General features: G+C 39.6%; 4 protein-coding genes across 4 annotated transcripts; 2 read left to right on the forward strand and 2 right to left on the reverse strand.

The window, feature by feature from the left end:
- The first annotated feature begins 3,588 nt into the window (after window positions 1-3,588).
- Window positions 3,589-5,884, forward strand: LOC117384798 (myocilin-like). Its single transcript, XM_055228295.1, has 3 exons — window positions 3,589-4,056; window positions 4,601-4,708; window positions 5,024-5,884. The coding sequence occupies exons 1-3, from the start codon at window positions 3,621-3,623 to the stop codon at window positions 5,827-5,829; spliced, it is 1,350 nt and encodes a 449-aa protein (XP_055084270.1). The 5' UTR covers window positions 3,589-3,620; the 3' UTR covers window positions 5,830-5,884.
- A 555-nt stretch (window positions 5,885-6,439) lies between these two features.
- On the reverse strand, window positions 6,440-8,445 carry LOC117385662 (polyisoprenoid diphosphate/phosphate phosphohydrolase PLPP6-like). The gene is made up of 2 exons (XM_033982963.2): window positions 8,013-8,445; window positions 6,440-6,993 (listed from the first exon to the last, which is right to left on the reverse strand). The coding sequence occupies exons 1-2, from the start codon at window positions 8,380-8,382 to the stop codon at window positions 6,572-6,574; spliced, it is 792 nt and encodes a 263-aa protein (XP_033838854.1). The 5' UTR covers window positions 8,383-8,445; the 3' UTR covers window positions 6,440-6,571.
- Window positions 8,446-8,710: 265 nt separating this feature from the next.
- Window positions 8,711-10,337, forward strand: LOC117385663 (peroxiredoxin-6-like). Its single transcript, XM_033982965.1, has 5 exons — window positions 8,711-8,836; window positions 9,112-9,268; window positions 9,412-9,561; window positions 9,647-9,793; window positions 9,961-10,337. Exons 1-5 carry the CDS (start codon window positions 8,745-8,747, stop codon window positions 10,105-10,107), a joined length of 693 nt encoding a protein of 230 aa, XP_033838856.1. The 5' UTR covers window positions 8,711-8,744; the 3' UTR covers window positions 10,108-10,337.
- A 1,988-nt stretch (window positions 10,338-12,325) lies between these two features.
- Window positions 12,326-17,749, reverse strand: fggy (FGGY carbohydrate kinase domain containing). The gene is made up of 16 exons (XM_033982961.2): window positions 17,701-17,749; window positions 17,279-17,474; window positions 16,643-16,754; window positions 16,328-16,479; window positions 15,997-16,085; window positions 15,742-15,857; window positions 15,529-15,657; window positions 14,830-14,933; window positions 14,644-14,751; window positions 14,502-14,563; window positions 14,261-14,423; window positions 14,090-14,164; window positions 13,885-14,005; window positions 13,698-13,792; window positions 13,085-13,146; window positions 12,326-12,726 (listed from the first exon to the last, which is right to left on the reverse strand). The coding sequence occupies exons 2-16, from the start codon at window positions 17,450-17,452 to the stop codon at window positions 12,645-12,647; spliced, it is 1,644 nt and encodes a 547-aa protein (XP_033838852.1). The 5' UTR covers window positions 17,453-17,474; window positions 17,701-17,749; the 3' UTR covers window positions 12,326-12,644.
- Between the last annotated feature and the right edge of the window lie 666 nt (window positions 17,750-18,415).

Genomic DNA, 18,415 nt, shown 5'->3' on the forward strand with positions numbered 1-18,415 from the left:
GCTGCGGGCACTGACAGTCCTTTGATTAGTTTACAATGAAACCAGCGGATCCCTTTGTCATTCGAGTCAGGAGGAAGCCTTAGTGTGTGGGTGGATGAGATTTTGGCACACTGGTTAATTTTGTTTGTTCGGCTGGTTTATGCTGTTGTTTAGTCCGTATAACCAATACAGTGGAAGAGGCTTAACTACTAGAGTGTTATTAAAATAAATCCAAATGAAAATCCTATTAGAACCGTGAATGTGATAGGCCTAGGAGTCTGTTTATTGTTACAACGATTAAAGAAATAGTCTCCTCCAGCCTGATGCCACCATGACAGGCAGTGTATTTATATATAAAAACATGACAGGGTCTGCTCAGTGCGCCCCCACCCGTTTGACTGACTCTTATATGAAATCGATTAAGTTTGGAGTTGGGCCTGTTCATCACGGTAAGGTGTGGTAGCATGAGAAGACGCTAGACGGCGCTGAAACTACTTCAGCTTTGCCCGAGGAGCCTTTCCATGATAATAACACAAGAATAGGCCCACATGCATTAGTGAAATGTCGATTATGTAACGTAAGTGTTTTTTAATTCTGCTGCGTATCTAGGTTTTGAGTTTGTGACCTTTTGGAAAACAGGATGTGTGTCTGTTTTTTTCAGAATGCATCAAAATGGTATCTGTTCTCTGAAATTGTTCAACAGACATAAAACCTCACAGTGGTGAGACCACAGGGACATGAACTCTGGCCCCATTAGGGTAGGAAAGCACCACCGCTTCCCGTCTTTGAAATGTGTCATACAGCTCAAGTCTTTTCATTTATGTTTTAAACACTAATCAGATGATGATGATGATAATAATAATAATAATAATAATAATAATAATAATAATAATAATAATAATAATAATAATAATAATGCATTGGCACCTTTCAAGATATCCAAAGCACTTTACAGTGTGTTATACATTCACTCACTCCACACACAGTGGTGGTAAGTTATTAATGAAGTCACCATAATAGCCAGAGCTACCCTGGGGCAGACTGATGGAACCAACCTGCCAACCTGCAGCATCAGCCCCTCTGACCATGGCCAACACTCAGTTACACACAATAGTAACACTAAGCAAGGTGGATGCAATGTCTTGGCTAAAGACCCAAGAACAGCATGCAGTAGAGCCACTGCCACACTACAATGATGGTACCTGCTCAAAAGTGTCCCATTCAAGTACTAAAGAGGAACAACCCTGTTTAGCTTCCGAGATCTGACAAGAGTGGGCATTCTCAAGATGATATGGCCAGCTATAGGCTATAGGCTCTGTAATACAATTTAATTTACAACTTTATTATTAATGTTGGCATCTATACCCAAAATTCCACATCGGTTGGCGTTACGCTGTAGTGAATGCTGTCGACCTCTTGGCCAGGTTCTCTGATGTTAATGAGTTTTCTTTGAATTGAATAAAAGGTTAAAATTATGTTTTTCTATACTATTTGCAATACAAGAAGCAAATCCAACTGTGAGCAGTTACAGTAATAAAACTGTTATCAGGCAGAGTCTGGCCCATCTCATAATTCATGTCTGTAAACAAAGCATAAGGTAAAAAGAGGAATTCAACTGTAACTGTTGAATATATACATTATCACTTAAAGTATTCCATAAACACATATTTATATAAACCAAATGTCGCCAGTGGGAAACATTTTTAAATTCCTTTGTGTTTGAATGCATACCCTCTATTCGTCTGACAACCTGTGACTACACCTTGGTGGAATGTGTTTATCCCAGAGAAGTAAGCCCTCAAATGGCAGAAAATAAAGCTACGTCAGTTTTGTGTGATCATTCATCAACAACTTATTTTAGTTTTTTTAGTCAAGACTTAGCCTACTTAATAGTGCTTTATATGCATTTCAAATTTAGAGTTTAAGATCATAAATCTGGATCCGATTTAAAATCTTAAATGTCTTAAATTTGTCCCATTTGTCCTTGATCGGTGGATATTGCAGTGCAGTATTTTGATGGATGGTATGTAGGATAAACACTTTTGCTTTTTTTTTTTGTTTCCCCTGTGTAGTGGAATTTGATGTTGAGAGAATGAGATATCACTTTGACTTCAGTAACTAGACAATGGGCTAACAAAAACTGCAAAATAGTATTTTCCAAAACAATGTATTTGTTAGCTTCGCCTAACTGCAACAAGCTTGCTCGAAGCAGCTGGAAAATGCCTTGCTAAAATAAGCTGTCAAAATTATTTCTTGTTTTGCACTGGCATCAACTTCCTCATGTGGTCTCTGCATTATGTAATATAATAATAAATATGGGAGATCAATTAAAAGTTTGGATTTTCTTACGAAATTTACAACCTATATAATGTTATAACGTATGTATGCAGTTCTCGTGAGAACTAAACCAAAACATTCACAGGGCCAAAGATTAATGCCCCTGCATGAGGCATCTGAATAGTGCTGAATCCCAACAGACTAACTTTAGTAAATAGTGAGGTGGTCTGCAGAAGAGTTCTGGTGCTCAGGGAAAAGGGAAGAGCTGAAGCTTTTAGAGGAATGATATGGCAAAAACACACCTACTGTGAAAACACAGCCAAACTCTCTACAGTTCTCAAGATCCATAAATAGGTTTGTAAACGGCTAAAACATAAGCACAGTAGATTTGAAAAAGGCTTGGTTTGACGCATTTACGTCAATACTCTCCCAGTATGTCAGTGTGGCCACACACCGCAGAGAAGGCGGCGATGCATTTGTCATTTCCTTCCTGCGTAAACACGAAATATTCTCAGGTGTATACCATGTGTAACAATCAAACAATCAAATTAAATTGTTGTATAATAATACGTTTTAATACAGTATAATACAATTTTATCAGTGACCTAAACAGTGGTACCAGGCCCACCCAATGCCTGGCATTCAGTTCAGAAACCAGCTTGATTGAATTTGTTATGTTATTTTCTGACTACGAATAGCAAAAGAAAACAGTAAAAAATATTCATATTTACATCTAAGTTAAGTAGCTTGCTTTCAAAACTGGTTTCCTTCATGATGCTAGTGGAGTCCTGTTTTGCTTCTTATTTCTTTTCCGTGTAAGACATGTGCTAGGGCAGTAATGACAGTCTATGACACTTTTCTCTCCAGACTGACGACTTGCTGCATCCCAGACATTCCAGTGCCACTGAGATGAGGGGCATAAGGTGTAGGTCTGTATTACTTCTAATGAGTTACAAACCTGTCCACATACTCCTGACTTGCACAACAGCCTGGGGCCATCCCATAAAGTGGACTACACTTAATGACATGACAGTAACTGTGAGTTAAAGGGGAAGTAAACAGCGCCACAGTTGACAGAGATATTAGGAGGCACTCTTCATCAAAACAACATACAAAAATGCACCAACTGCTGAGTGGCAGTGAAAAAGTGTCTATACTTTTACCATTTTTATACTTACAACTTACAACACAAACATGTGGATGCTTGTAACACACCACACCCCCAAGTTATTTACTCCCACCTCTCTCCTGACTCCCTCCCACCTCCAAGACACTTCACTGTATAAATATTCAAGTCCCAGGAAAGTCAGGATTCAGACCTGTTCTTCCAATCGAAGTAAAAAAGAACAGAGAAAAAGAAGAAAATGTGGGTCCAAGTGCTGTTTGTATGTGGTTGTACCTTGTTTAGCTGGAACCTGGCTGAAAACCAAGGAGCTTTCACTCAAAGGCATGATGACAAGGGGCAATGCCAGTACATCTTCACTGTGTCCAGTCCGGAGGGGTCTGGCAGCTGCCCAGGAGTTCTAATGGAGAGAGATCGGCTCCTGTCACGACTCACCCTTTTGGAAGCACTGGTTAGTAGGCTCGTGGGGGACACAAATGGTCAGTCTAATGGAGAAAGGGGTCTTCAGGAGGCCTACACCCAGGTTACAGGGGAAAGGGATCAGCTGCAACAGGACAAGGAGAGGCTCACCAAGCAGATCCAAGAGCTGCAGAGGAGACTGTCCAAGACCAGCCTGGAGGTGGAGAGTCTCAGGCTGAAGCCATGTCAGCCCCACACAGGACACAGACCAAACACTGGTATGAGCTACAACATGTTAGTGGCCAGTGTGTATCTGATGATGAGAAAAGACATTTGAGGCAGCACAAGAAAGATTGTAAACTGCATGAATTTTAACAGAAAATATATAAATATTTGACATGCACTGCAAAAAAAAAAGTTTGTTCTGTTTATCTCTTTTAGAGATAAACAGAACAAAAGTTTTTTTTTTAATATCTGAAACTATGATATTTAAATATATACAATGAAATGAAGGGAAGAAGCATGTTCCAACTGACTTTGAGATATGTTAGTATTAAACACATAGTATTTTGAAATGTATGTAATTATACCTAATTTAAATACTATTCATAAGTGCCATGCCCTAAGTAAGGTCCACTTTTCAGTAGTGCAAACATAGCTTGCTTGTTGGCTAAGTAGGTTAGGGAAGTCTCCAGGAGGTATCGGGTCAAGTTGCAGTTGACCGCTTGTTGGGTAAAGGTATAGGAATTTGTAACACCTCTTTTGCAGCTCGAGCCCATCCATGCTTGTATATGCTTTACATGGTCTGCTCTCCTTTTCAAGGTTCTGTAAATAGTGTGAGCACAAATGCATACCAGGAGATGAGGGCAGAGGTGACAGAGGTTCCTGCATCTCATCTTCTACCTGAGAGAAACCAAACATTTAATAAAGGTAAACATACAGAGCACATGATATTCAGCCACACTGTCCGGACTTTTACAGTTTTTTGTGGCTAAAAAATACTTTAGAAAACATGCATTCTTCCAGTGGACATCTCCATGGACGCAAGGAGGATATAGACTTCAAGTCATAATATGACCTGGATGGATAGTATGCACTGGAATAGGCCCATAGAAAATAGTTAAAACACATATGCAGAGGACAGCCAAAAAAATAAATAAATAAATAAAAATAGTAATGTGGTTAGCAAACTTTCAACTTAAATCTGACCTTGTGATCTTTGTCTTTTTGTTTGTTTGTCCTCAGGTTGTGGAGAGCTTGTGACTGTTGGAGAGCCCATATCCCACAAAAAGGCAGAAAGTATTACCGGAAAGTACGGTGTGTGGTTGCAGGATCCAGAACCCCAAGGCACTCTTTATTCCAACAAAACAGTGTGGCGCATCGATGCAGTGGGCAAAGACATTCGCCAACTCTTTGCATACGAAGATATGAACCAGTTCTCTCGTGGGTTCCCAATGAAGGTCCTCATGCTGCCTGAGCCTGTGGAGAGTACTGGGGCCACAGTTTACAGAGGATCACTCTACTACCAGCGTAGGCAGAGCAGAACCATCATTCGCTATGACCTGACATCAGAGAGCTTGGTGAACCAACAGGATTTGCCCAATGCCAGCTTCCATGGTCAGCACCCATACTCCTGGGGGGGGCGCACTGACATTGACCTGGCAGTGGATGAGCAGGGTCTGTGGGCGATCTACAGCACACATGAAGCAAAAGGTGCCATCATGATTTCAAAACTGGATCCAGAGAGTTTGGAGGTGAGGCAGAGCTGGGAGACAAGCATCAGGAAGAACACTGTAGCAAATGCGTTCATGATGTGTGGGCGTCTGTACACTGTGGGCAGCTACACCGCACCAAATACTACCATCAATTACATGTTCGATACAGCTACCAATGTGGGGAAGGCTATAGCTATTCCTTTCATAAACAAGTATAGGTACAACAGCATGGTAGACTACAACCATGCACTGAGGAAACTGTTTGCCTGGGACAACTTCAATATGGTGACCTATGACATCAGGCTGCTGGAGAGATCTGGCCAGACCACCAGCTAGGCGTCAGCAACACATCTTATGAACTTTAATACATAACCAAGTCTGCATGGATATTTTTGCACGTAAATAATATATATCTATATTTTTCTAAATAAAAGAATCAGGGTGGTATACAACAAACTGTATGTATGGCTCTAAGATCAAATTAGAGAACAGTTTGAATATCTTCATAATGTTCACAGTATTTTTCATATCTGTTTAAAAGTCTGTCAATAAAAACATGAAAAAAATCTGCATCCTTACATTTTAATACAGAAATACATAATTATAATACCTATACAATGAACAGAAAAAATAACATTTCACTATTGTACAATATATGTCTATTGTACATAAATGAATTATGTTCTTCAGTTAATAACACATTCAGTACTTTACTGTTAGTAAAGCACAAATAGGCAGTAAATTCTCTTTTCTGACAATGAACTCAATGATTAATACCAAGCAAACAAATACAACAGGCTTATCAATACCAGCACTCAAACTGTGGCACCTAATGCAGGCCTCTTTCTCTTTAGATGCTCTTCAAAGGTCCTTCATGTAGTTATATTCTGAGCCCTGGTCTGAAAATTAAACATGTTGATAAATGATAACTGGTTTAGTTTCTGTGTAGATGTTAGTGCAGTTGTATTTATCCATAATTATTGCCGTTGGAATTGTCATTTAAATTCATTGAGAGGGTACTACAACAAATATTTTCCAAGGTGTGAAAATCACAGTTCTTTCTCTTCTTTTAGAAAGTCTACAGAGCCCAGTCTGCTGACCACAGTTGACTGTAGGCTCTGGTGAACCTCTCCCTCACTTTGAGCAGCAGGACATCCTGCAGACAGTCCCAGGACACCCACAGCTGCTCCACCAGGCCATACTGACAGTAGCCCATGGCCAGGCCGAAGCACACATCTGTCACATAGTGTCTGGCCAGCAGCAGTCGGGACAGACTGACCAAAGAGGCCCACCCCAGGACCAGCACCCGCATCGAGTAAGTGTCAACCAGCTGGGCCATCAGGAAGCGAGCACACAGGGCGGCCCGCGTGGCGTGGCCAGATGGGAATGAATACTTCTCCACAAAAAAGGTAGACAAGATGTCCGACCGGTTTTGGGCAGGCATTCGACGTCTGACCAATCTTTTCAGAAGTCTGACCATCATCAGGTCTAGAAGCAAAGCTGCAAATAGAAATATTATATTTAATATAATTGACTGAAATTGTATTTTGCTATCTGATTCATTTATTTTTTATTTTTTAATGGGTAAGAATGGATCAACGGAGACTAAATGATATTTGAATATCTATAAACTTGATTTTTACAGACTAACATACACTGTCTGTTGTGAACAGAAATGCTGTCACAGCAGCCAATTAAATAAATATGACACAAGAGGAATAGGCTTAGACATTTTGTGATTTTTTTTATTAAAAAGTTTCTCAAGGTTTTCAGTATGAGTTATTTTTAACTTAATTATGGAAAATACATTTTGTTTTTAAATATATATATATAAAAAATACAAATACAAATATAATATTTTTTTATTTATTTTTTAAGCCATGGGAATGATTGAAAAAAGTGCTGAATGTCTCTACAATTTGGTCATGTACTCTAAATAGATAGTAGTAATACATCAGAGAGCTCAGAAAAGGTAAAAACAAAAAAAAAAAAAAAAAAAAAAAAAAAAACAAGGTAAAACGTTTAATATTTCCCCCTGACTGCCCAGACAATACTGAATACATCTGTGTTAGTTCTGACTGGTGAATGTCAATGACCAGTGATAAGCTGTGGTACGGAAAAAGCACTGTTGGCACGTGCATGTCCATCAGATCCCACAGCTGTGGCCTTACAGTGGAAAACTTTCCATGGCTGATCTTTTTTCGGTCATGGGGACACACAAACAGTGCATGAAGCTGCTGCAGACACACAGGTTTGTGATGAGCTATTTTCATAATCATTCAATGCTCTGTAAACTGACAGGCTACTTACAAAAGCAGCAAAAGACAACACTTCAGACTAATGAACCCAAATATTGTATCTAGACTAAACATACAGGCTGGCGAATGGAAAACCACTTATAAAACTGGCCTAATTATCATATATTTTTCATTACAATAAAAATATCAGCTTTTTGTAACTAGGCAAGCAGCATCCGTTCTTAATGCAAACACTCCAAAAACACTGACATAAAAGCTCACCCAGGGTCAGGTTGAGCATGATCTCCTGCTCTTCTGTGGTCTCTCCTCGGAGGAGCGTGTAAACTGCGCCGAAGAGCCACGGAGCGACGTGACCTGAGAACTCCACCAGCCGAACCAGGGGCCGTATACTCCCCCACGCAGCCTCCTCACAGGAGCACACTCCCAGGCGCTTGGACAGCCACAGGTCTATGGCCAAGAAGAAGCGCAGAGCGATAGAAACTATGGGCTGGTTGAGGCTCACAGAGAAGTCCTCAGCCTGAGCTCCAGGTGCAAAGCAGCTGGAGCTTCTGCGCCTGTTGCCCTCCGCTGATGTCCGGGCGCCGCACGACCCTCCGCGGCAACTATTCCGCCTGAACACCGAGGTGGACATTTTATGAAGTCAAGTCCTCTGACCGCTCACAGGAAAACTTTAATCCTAGTTGCCGCTGACGCAAAATCTGTAAGTTGAGCACAAAGTTTGAGCACAAAGTTGAGCGCAGACTGTCCTGGTCACGTGGCTAATCAGTCCCAAAGCATAAAAGAACAACGCGCACAACTGGAGAAGACTCCATTCCTTTAAACAACTCACATTTAATTTCTCAAAATGAAAACAATTTACGAGAATGACAAATACTTTAACTCGTCATCAAATCTGGTGCTTCCCTCAAAAGATGCTGGCGTGCGCGTTTTAGACTGACACAGAGGCGTGTTCCTGCTGTGAGTCAGTCTTGTTGGAGGCGACAGGTCTTGAAGATGCCCGGACTGCTGCTCGGAGATGAGTTTCCCGATTTTGAAGCGGAGACCACAGTTGGAAGGATAAAACTACATACATTTCTTGGGGATTCGTAAGTAATAACAATATTTTAACATATCCGTAGTTCTTTTGGGTGTATTGTTTTTGTATCCCCTTTAAAATGAATAGTATTCTAACAAGAAAGCTCTGTATAGCCTAAATAATGCCATTTAGCCTACTTAAGGGGTGGTAACAGTGTAGTCCTTGAATTTGGTGACTTTATTATTTATAAAGATAACTCATCATTTTACACCACATTGTAGGTCCCTTATTAGCTGTTCAATCAACTCGTGAGTTTATACACTTCCTCTTGTGGGGTCTCTACAGATGGGGCATCCTGTTCTCCCATCCCAGAGACTTCACCCCTGTGTGCACCACAGAGCTGGGTAGAGCTGCTAGACTCAGCAGTGAGTTCACCAAAAGGAATGTCAAAATCATCGCTCTCTCTATCGACTCTGTGGAAGACCACCACTGCTGGACCAAGGTGCAGGGGAAAACGTTACTGAAACTAAATGTGTTTGTGGTTGGCTTCTGTAGAGCAGACAGGTTATGATAAGATTCTCTGTTTGTCTGCAGTTTCAGTTTGACAGTAACTTTGAGAGGCACATTGCTGTTCTTCTGTACTAGGATATTCTGGCTTACAATTGTGAAGAGTCATCTTGCATCTCGTTGCCCTTTCCCATCATTGCGGACAGTAAACGAGATCTGGCAGTGGCTCTAGGCATGCTGGACCCAGATGAGAAAGACAAAGATGGCTTGCCACTGACTGCACGATGTGTGAGGGACTGTAAAAGAACGTGAAACATTTCCTTAATTCTTATAATGCTTGCTATAGTCATACTGCTGTTGTGAATGTTTATAGGTTTTTGTCATCAGCCCAGACAAAAAACTCAAACTGTCTATCCTCTACCCTGCTACAACTGGACGCAACTTTGATGAGATTTTGAGAGTAGTGGACTCACTGCAGCTCACAGCAAGCAGACAGGTGGCCACTCCTGCTGATTGGCAGGTATGGTCCATGTCCCCACACAAATTAAACACAAATAATTGTATGTACAAATCAAATTTGATAATATTAATGATTTGTACATTATTTTATGTTGCATTACAAGCCAAAATACAATAACTGAACTACACACCAAACTATGCCATGAACAACCCATTTTGTCTTTTCAGCCTGGAGAATGTGTGATGGTGCCACCAGCTCTAATGGAACAAGAGGCAGCCTCCATGTTTCCTGCAGGCGTGTACACTAAAAACCTGCCATCAGGAAAGAAGTACCTGCGCTACACACCCCCACCAAAATATAACACGAATCATTAACACAGACTTTAGTTCAACCTAAAATTGTACCATAGTAAATGATACAAAGTCTGTGTTGACTACTACAAATATGACAAGGGTAAAGGGAAGATAACACCAACATGTTTACTGAAGGAAATAATGTTAAGAAGATGTTAAACATTTATTCAGATTTAGATTTAAATTATACAAAGATTTCTCTTTTACCCTGATGGCAGAGTGTTTGCTTGTTATCATATGAATTTGTTTCAGTTTCCTCTATCAATGTATTTGACCAAAGTTAATTTGAGTCATTATTATGTAAAAAAAAAAAAAAAAAAAAAAAAAATTAAAAAAAAGCTTCACAAGTTCTTGTAACAACTTCCTATGTGAGATAAGGTCAGTTTTGTTGGTTTTGCAGTCAACAAACTTCCTCAGTCATGACTTTATTGAACAAAGAGAGTGCTTGCTTTAGCTACTAGTGCTAACCCCGTTCTCTTCATAATGAGGGGTCCTATTTTAGCTGACTGTTACCTCAGCTGTGGAGGATTTGGTGTCCTCCTCTTTGGGTTAAGGATATCAGCAAGGAGCATGTCGCTTTTGATCTGCAGAGCCACCTGATATGACATGCAAACAGGAAGAGAGGATCATGTACAAGACAAGATGACTCAGAATTAATGTTAGGATAAACATGTTAATAAATTATAACCCAGTCAACAGCATCCATGAAAGTGACTTTAACAATTTATTTGGAATGCATTTTTCAGAATCAGAAGACCTTTATTGCCATCGTCTGTGAACACAGTTCACATACTAGGAACTTGCTGCGGTGATAAAGCAAAATAAAAACACACTGAATAAATACAAATACAAATAAGGGCATGCACAAAGTTAAAAGATATGCTTAAAAATAAAACACAGAGGTAGAAAATATATACAACAGCAGCATCAGAAAAACAGCGCAAACATGACTTATTAAAGTGACCGGTGTTGTAAAGTGTCCAGTTTTGTGCAGATATTATAAAGTGTTCATGAGACAAATGGCAGAGGGGAAGAAACTGTTCTTATGGCGAGAGGTTCTGGTCCCAATGGACCGTAGCCTCCTGCCAGAGAGAAGTAGCTCAAATAGTCCATGTCCAGGGTGAGAAGTGTCGGCTGCTATACGGCCTGCTCGCCCCCAAGTCCTGGAGACGTACAGGTCCTGTAGAGATGGAAGGCTGCAGCCAATCACCTTCTCAGCAGAGCGCACAATGCGCTGCAGTCTCTGTCTGTCCCTGGCAGTGGCCCCAGAGAACCACATAGTGATGGAGGAGGTGAGGATGGACTCAATGATGGCCATGTAAAACTGCACCATCATCTGGACCGGCAGCTTGCCTTTCCTCAGCTGCCACAGGAAGGACATCCTGTGTTGGGCTTTCTTGATGAGGGAGCTGATGGTCAGCTCCCACTTTAGGTCCTGAGTGATGCAGGTGCGCAGGAAGAGGAAGGAGTTCACAGTGATGATGGGGGAGTCAGTCAAGGTGAGGGGAGGCAGGGGGGCTGTGACTTTCCTTAAGTCCACAATCATCTCCACTGTATACTGGGTGTTGAGCTCTAGGTTGTTGCTGCTGTACCAGGACACCAGCCGGTCCACCTCCCTCCTGTAGACCGACTCATCGCCGTCCGAGATGAGTTCGATGAGGGTGGTGTCATCCGCAAACTTGACCAGTTTGATGGAGTCCTGTGCTGATAGTCCGAGTGTTCGAGACATTCTTCCCCAGCCGCATGAGCTGCCTCCGGTCTGTTAGGAAGTCAGTGATTTTGTACCATCAGATCACAGGACTGTCTCATATTTTAAATATTTAGTAAAATGCAATGATTTTATAAATAATAATAATGGCTTACACTTGTAATGTGCTTTTTCAAAGCCTCTCAAAGCGCTACACTATAGTCATTATTCATTCATTTCCACACTTGGTGATGGTAAGCTACTACTGTAGCCACAGCTGCCCTGGGGCAGACTGACAGAAGTGAGGCTGCCAATCTGCACCATTGGCCCCTCCGACCACCACCTATCATTCGCGCACACACCACTTTCATACTAGGCAATGTGGGTGAAGTGTCTTGCCTAAGAACACAACAATAGAACTTGGTCCGAGTGGGACTCAATCCTCCGAACTTCAAGTTGGGGGATCAACACTCTAACCACTGAGCCACTGTCGACCCCAATAAAAAGTCATATGTAAATTGTATCAAATATGTTCTGCATTATTTTTTTATTGAAAATATTTGTATTTTGCAATAGTGTAACAGAAGGTTGTTTGTTTTGAGTCATTAGTAAAAAAAAAAAAAAAAAACTTTCTACGAATGAATACAGTCTGTAATATCCTTGTTGGGGTTAGTACTATGTTTTAATCTTTGTATGCATATTGTATAGATACAATCACAGTCTCACCTAATCTTCAGATTATCAAAAAATATTATTTCCCTATTCAACAGCAAAGTGGAAAAAGGAAACTAAATGCACATTGGCTTTTCAGTCATTTATGTTTCCAGTGAGTAAATTATCCATCTCCAAATTGTACGTCACATGGTCTGTGTCATCTTGGATTCATGAGAGCCTGGTACTCCCTCTGGTGGTCGAAAAGGCGCAGAAACACACTGTACTTTCTTTTATAGAAGCTGTGGTACACATAAAGGAAAAGAGAGAAGATGGTTGGGGTAGTGTAAAATGCCATGTTTAAAATATATATATATATATATATATATATATATATATATATATATATATATGTGTGTGTGTATATATATATACACACACACACAGATAACAGGGAATGTTCCGCTGAGATGAAGAATCTTTTTTACAGGGAAGTCTTGGCCCAAATAAAAATTATTTCTAAGATCACGACTCATAACTAATTTTGAAGGAAAAAGGTGTCCAATTAATTTTACCGGATTGTGAAATATTATAACATATCCATGTTATGTCAGTATTCCATGCATTACTGCAGAAAAAAGAAATTCACATATGTCTCACCTCTTTACTTCATCGTCAGGCCAAACAACACTACCCACTTTAGCCATTTTACCCATGGCCTCCTAAAAACACACAGAAAAAAACATTTCAATAAATCATGGACTACAGTCAGTTATGGACCTCTGTTGACCCAGTTATGGGACCAACAACTGCAGAAGATGCAATCTGATTGGAGGGTAAGAATAAAGCAATGCAGACCCCCTCTGCTGTCACTAGCTAAACCTCCTAAATGTACCCCGTCCAACTCCAGGATCAGACAAAACACCAGGCTGGAGAAGGTATGGCTAAAACTGGGACAGCAGGTGCAACTTAGACCAAACAATATTAACTTATATTTAGTACATCGGGATTAAAGGGGTATGCCCTGCTAAGCAACAACCATTTACACATTTATTAAATCCACATTACACTGAATATTTAGGCCTCAGTGAGTTACTACTCTATTTGTAATCGTATAATGACTTTACCAGCAGGTGGCAGTATTGAGTCAAATAATCAAATAACAGATTTAAAATGTGTGAAATATATTTTAATCAATAGTGAATCTTGTGATTTACTGAATATAATTAAAATGTTCAGAAACTCATTATTAATATGGTAAACAAGAAAGTACCTGTATTGAACTATAGTCTTGAGAAGCGCAGGCACCAAGAACTGCTGCTCCCACCAACACTGCCTCCATCTGGTCTGGCAACACCACAGGCAGTCCTGAAAATTAGTATAGATGTAAATACAAGATGACAAAAATAAATACATAATTTCATATATTGACAAAAAATTTTATTGAATTTTCTGAATACCTGTTGCATTTGCATGGACCTTAACGTAAAGTGGATTTTTACTGAGACCCCCACAAAAGAAAATTGTTTTGATGTCATGACCAGCCTCTTTCATCGCTTCAAGAATATGTAATGTACCAAGCTAAAAACAAAGAAAACAGAAAAAGATGAATGGAGAGAGCAGTCTTAACCAACTTGCATCAGGTAAAACTACTTGCAAACTTACAGCTAGAGCTTGTACAGTCGCTAGATAGAGTAATACCAGATCTTCAAGCGTTTGGGAACATGTGAGTCCAACAACCTGAGAAAGTGGACATTCATCATTTCAGCCATCTGCACTTAGGGAGTCTCCAAACATCTACTTATTAACTTAAACCAGTGTTTTTTAGAAGCTCACCATTCCCTTTAATGATGGGTCTGCCAGTGGTGACCTATTTCCATGAAAGTCAGGCCATACATGTAAAGAGGAAGTGAGCAGGTCAACTGGAGAGGTAGGGCCATTCATAGTGTTCAAAAGACTGTTTAAGTATGAGTAGACGTTCTCCCCAGTACAAGGACACCTTCCAAAAGTTAACACTATTAATAAACAAACAAGTCATTATAATTATTTCAAATTTCAATATAATCAAACAACTAACTTTTGTTTTGCCTGCTCTTGAAGCTGAGTGTAAGCAGCATGGCCCTTCACCATGTGTTCGACCTAAAGAGAAACAAAAAAGAGTGTGGACCGATATGCGAAAATACTTTGGAAATACACTTTTTTAGGTCTAGTAAAAATACCAGTCTTCCTGTTGCACTCTGGCCTCCTTCATTTAGCCAAAAACCTGGCACCATTGCAGACAAACAAGGTCCCCAAACACCAGGCACAAACAGAGGTTTATGGCTAATCTAAAATACACAAATAAATAATAAAAAATGCTGAACTGCAAGTACAATAGTAGCCCTTTGTCATGTGTGCATACTGACTGCCATGTGACAGGTTGATGTCCCACAGATCATAGCCATTCGTGAAGTGATAGGCTGGCAATCACATGGTAAGTTAAAGCCTCTGACATCTGCACCTATAACACCTAGTAAGAAAAATATTAGCAGAGATATCCTATTTTCCATTTGCAATTTTATCTGTAACCTGAAGTATAATGTCATAAAACACCCTAACCAACACTTTATTTGTGCTTTGGGCTTTTTACTCTGAAGTGGAACATCAAAGCCTACAATACTTTGAAGTTTTTCATTTACCTTCTTGTGGCTTGCAGCAGTGACAGTAACTGTTGTGCAATAGCTGTTCTTTCTTTGGTTTGGTTTTGAGATAGAGGCCTCATCTACTTATTGGTGTGAGAGGACTACATCACTTTGACATCTACAACAACTAAAAGTGCAGAGTGTTCTTCAGCCTCTGACTTATACAACAATGTGTGACCTGCAGGGGTCACTACTGAGGTCAGAGGGTAGGGTTCATATGTAGTTGAACTCTCAGAACAAAACCAGATGTCCAGGATCGAGTTACCAGGACAACCCCGGGGTGAGATAGGTAACTATCAATTATAAATTCTCATGTTTGAACAATTAAGCCATATTTACAGCACGACACACTGCTTATACAGCAGGAAATCTAATCAAATGCTTGATTGTGCTACATTGTATTTTCTATATTTGTTTCAATACCTAATCCTCCAGCATGGGCATCAATAAGAGAAGCACCAACTGCAGTTCCTGGATCCAAACCCAAATCAGCAGCAGCCTCTGCTGTCAGGCCCTGCCCTAGTGCACTGCCAGGGGGGCAGGTCACATTACCTGGGGAGAATACATCAAGATTCTATTGGAACAACAGTAAGAAATGTAAAAATATACCATTAATATCAGCAATAATAATTTCACCAATTTTAGAGTAGTTGCTTTCCAAGAGGTCACCAAGTTCAATAGTAGTCCAAAAACTATCATCCCATCCACCGGGGGGACAATATGTCCATTTACACACCAAAGTGCATAAAGACCTTTTGAAAAGAATAACCAAATTTAGAATAAAAACATACCGTAACATGAACTGTTAATAAAAATACTTCTATTTCTATAGAAGAAAAAATATTTCTATTGCATTAATATTAATCTAATGCAAAGCAATGCTGAGATTACCTAGTCAATGAGCCTGTTGCTTTCCAAGACAGGAAGTCTGGAAGGTCAAAGAAATGTGCTGCTTTGTTCCAGCAACTTTCTCTCAGATTCTGGAAACAGAGAAGTGCCAGTTACATCAAATTATAACACACATAGAGACCAGAAGCATCTAAGTATGTGTTCAACTTGCCCGCATTATTATACTGATAATAATAATTATAATCAATTATATTAATTACACACTACATTATTATACATTATTAGATTATGATCATATAGTGTATTATACACTACATGATCGAAACATTTTATAAAAACAAAACATGTAATAGTTTCTGGTGGCCTCTATCACCTCTTTGAGCCACAGGAGTTTAGGGGGCTGCATCTCTGGAGACATGACCCCTCCAACTCGACTCAGAACCTGGTGACCAGTGTTTGTAATACGAACAGCCTGTTCTGCTGCTCGGTGGTCCATCCACATTATAACATTCTTATCTCTGTCTCCTAAAGAAAACAAAACAGTGACACATGTTCTGAAAACAATATTTATTTTGTTTATTTTTTTTGTTTTAGTCAACAAAATAATTTATATATATTATTGTCCACATGTTTTTTTATAAGTTGAATAAAACACCCAAATATTTACAACAACATATTTACGACTTACCACTGTCACAGACAGAAATGGGCTGAAAACACTGGTCCAAAACCACAAGAGAGCAGGTAGCATCAAATCCTATGCCTCGTACCTGGCCCCTCTCAACACCAGTGACAACCCTCTGGGACAGAGTAAGCATTTAAAAGACCATCAAACATGTAGGTAGGTCAGAGCAATATGACAAAAATTGTCAGTTTTATAACAAGTTTTGTTTAGTATCATTAATACAGTGTTTAAGAGGTAACTAAAGCAATCTACTGTTCCTGAAAGTTCACACTTATCTGTGATTGGTTATAGTCACCTGTCACTCTCTTTTAGAACATAATGGAGGTTGACCAATAGGAGTAGTGGGTGGGGGTCTGTTTTTGACCATAGAGCTGCATTATACAGAAAAGCAGGGAATCACGATACATGGCAAGCTTATTAAAAGAGCAGATTGTCAGAGAGGTGAGATCACAATTAAATTTTTTATCATAATATCGCCCAACCCTCAATACAGGCATTTTATTTTAAACTATAATGTAGAGAATATAAATATATAAAATATATCCTCGCACAATGCCCTTGATTGTGAATCCATTGCAGTAGGTTTGTAACTCTGTCTTGTAATCCTAATGCATGTTATTATTAACTACAACTTCTGACCTGGACTACAATGCAGCATTTTTCCCAGATTTCAGAGGAGGACTGGACATAGTGGTCGGACTGAGGCTCCCAGATGCTGATGGGCTCTTCCGCTGTACTCTTGAGAAAACCCTCTCTGGTCACAAGAGCTGCCCTCACACTCGCTGTACCCACGTCCACTCCCACGTAAAACATCTCTGCTTTACGGACTATGACTCTAGAAGAAATAAAAATGAAAAACGACCAGCTCCAGTGGCCATTCAAGGTGATAGCGGAGCGAAAATCAGGGGAATATGCAGAACAGTGCTCGTATTATAGCTCAGATCCATTATAGCATCTTCGTTCAGTAAAAATTCGTTCAAAAAATCTGACCGTTACCAATTACTATAACCATTAGACTAAATCAAATGTCAAATATGTTATTAAACAGCACACTCACTTACACGGTTAATGGCAAAGATAATGGTTAAAGTTTCTGAAAAGTGTACTTTGAGCTTCAGCGACAGAGCAGATTTACGGATAGTCCGAGAGGACAAAAAGGGCAAGTCGCAAACACGTGCAGAGCAGAGCTGAACAATATACTTCCATAAAGTGAACAGACCCAGTGGAGTCGTCTTTGGGGTTTTATTTTGTTTCATTTGCTTGTTCATTTTTTATTTTATTTTTATTATACCAGATGGCGCAATATATATATTTTAAATCCAAACAATGAAATGGTGTATTGTTGTATTGTTTGTATTTTATAGTTAGTTCTTATGTATTTATAGTTCTTATAAATACCCTATACCAGGCCTATACAGTCATGGACCAATATTTTTTTTATACTTCCATGTATACAGTTCTTCTACAGTAGTTATCTTCACAGTAAAAATCTGATCCAATAACACCTAACTAAAAATTAGTTTAAAAATAATATTAATAACTACAGTTTAAGGCTATGAAAATTAAAGATGGACAAATGCTTTAATCTGTTAATCTGAGTTGATTTAACTACTCTACTACTACTCAGGTTTTTCGATGAGTGTTAAACCTGACTTAAGTCACATGTTGTGTGAGAGGATTCACAGCTGTCAGTTGGAAATAGCTGGGTGTGATCAGGGAGTTTGTATTGAAAATGATAAACAAAGATGGTGTACACTACGGAAGCATGAAAATGAT

This window comes from Periophthalmus magnuspinnatus, chromosome 17, assembly GCF_009829125.3.
Source record: "Periophthalmus magnuspinnatus isolate fPerMag1 chromosome 17, fPerMag1.2.pri, whole genome shotgun sequence".
Classification (NCBI taxonomy): domain Eukaryota; kingdom Metazoa; phylum Chordata; class Actinopteri; order Gobiiformes; family Gobiidae; genus Periophthalmus; species Periophthalmus magnuspinnatus.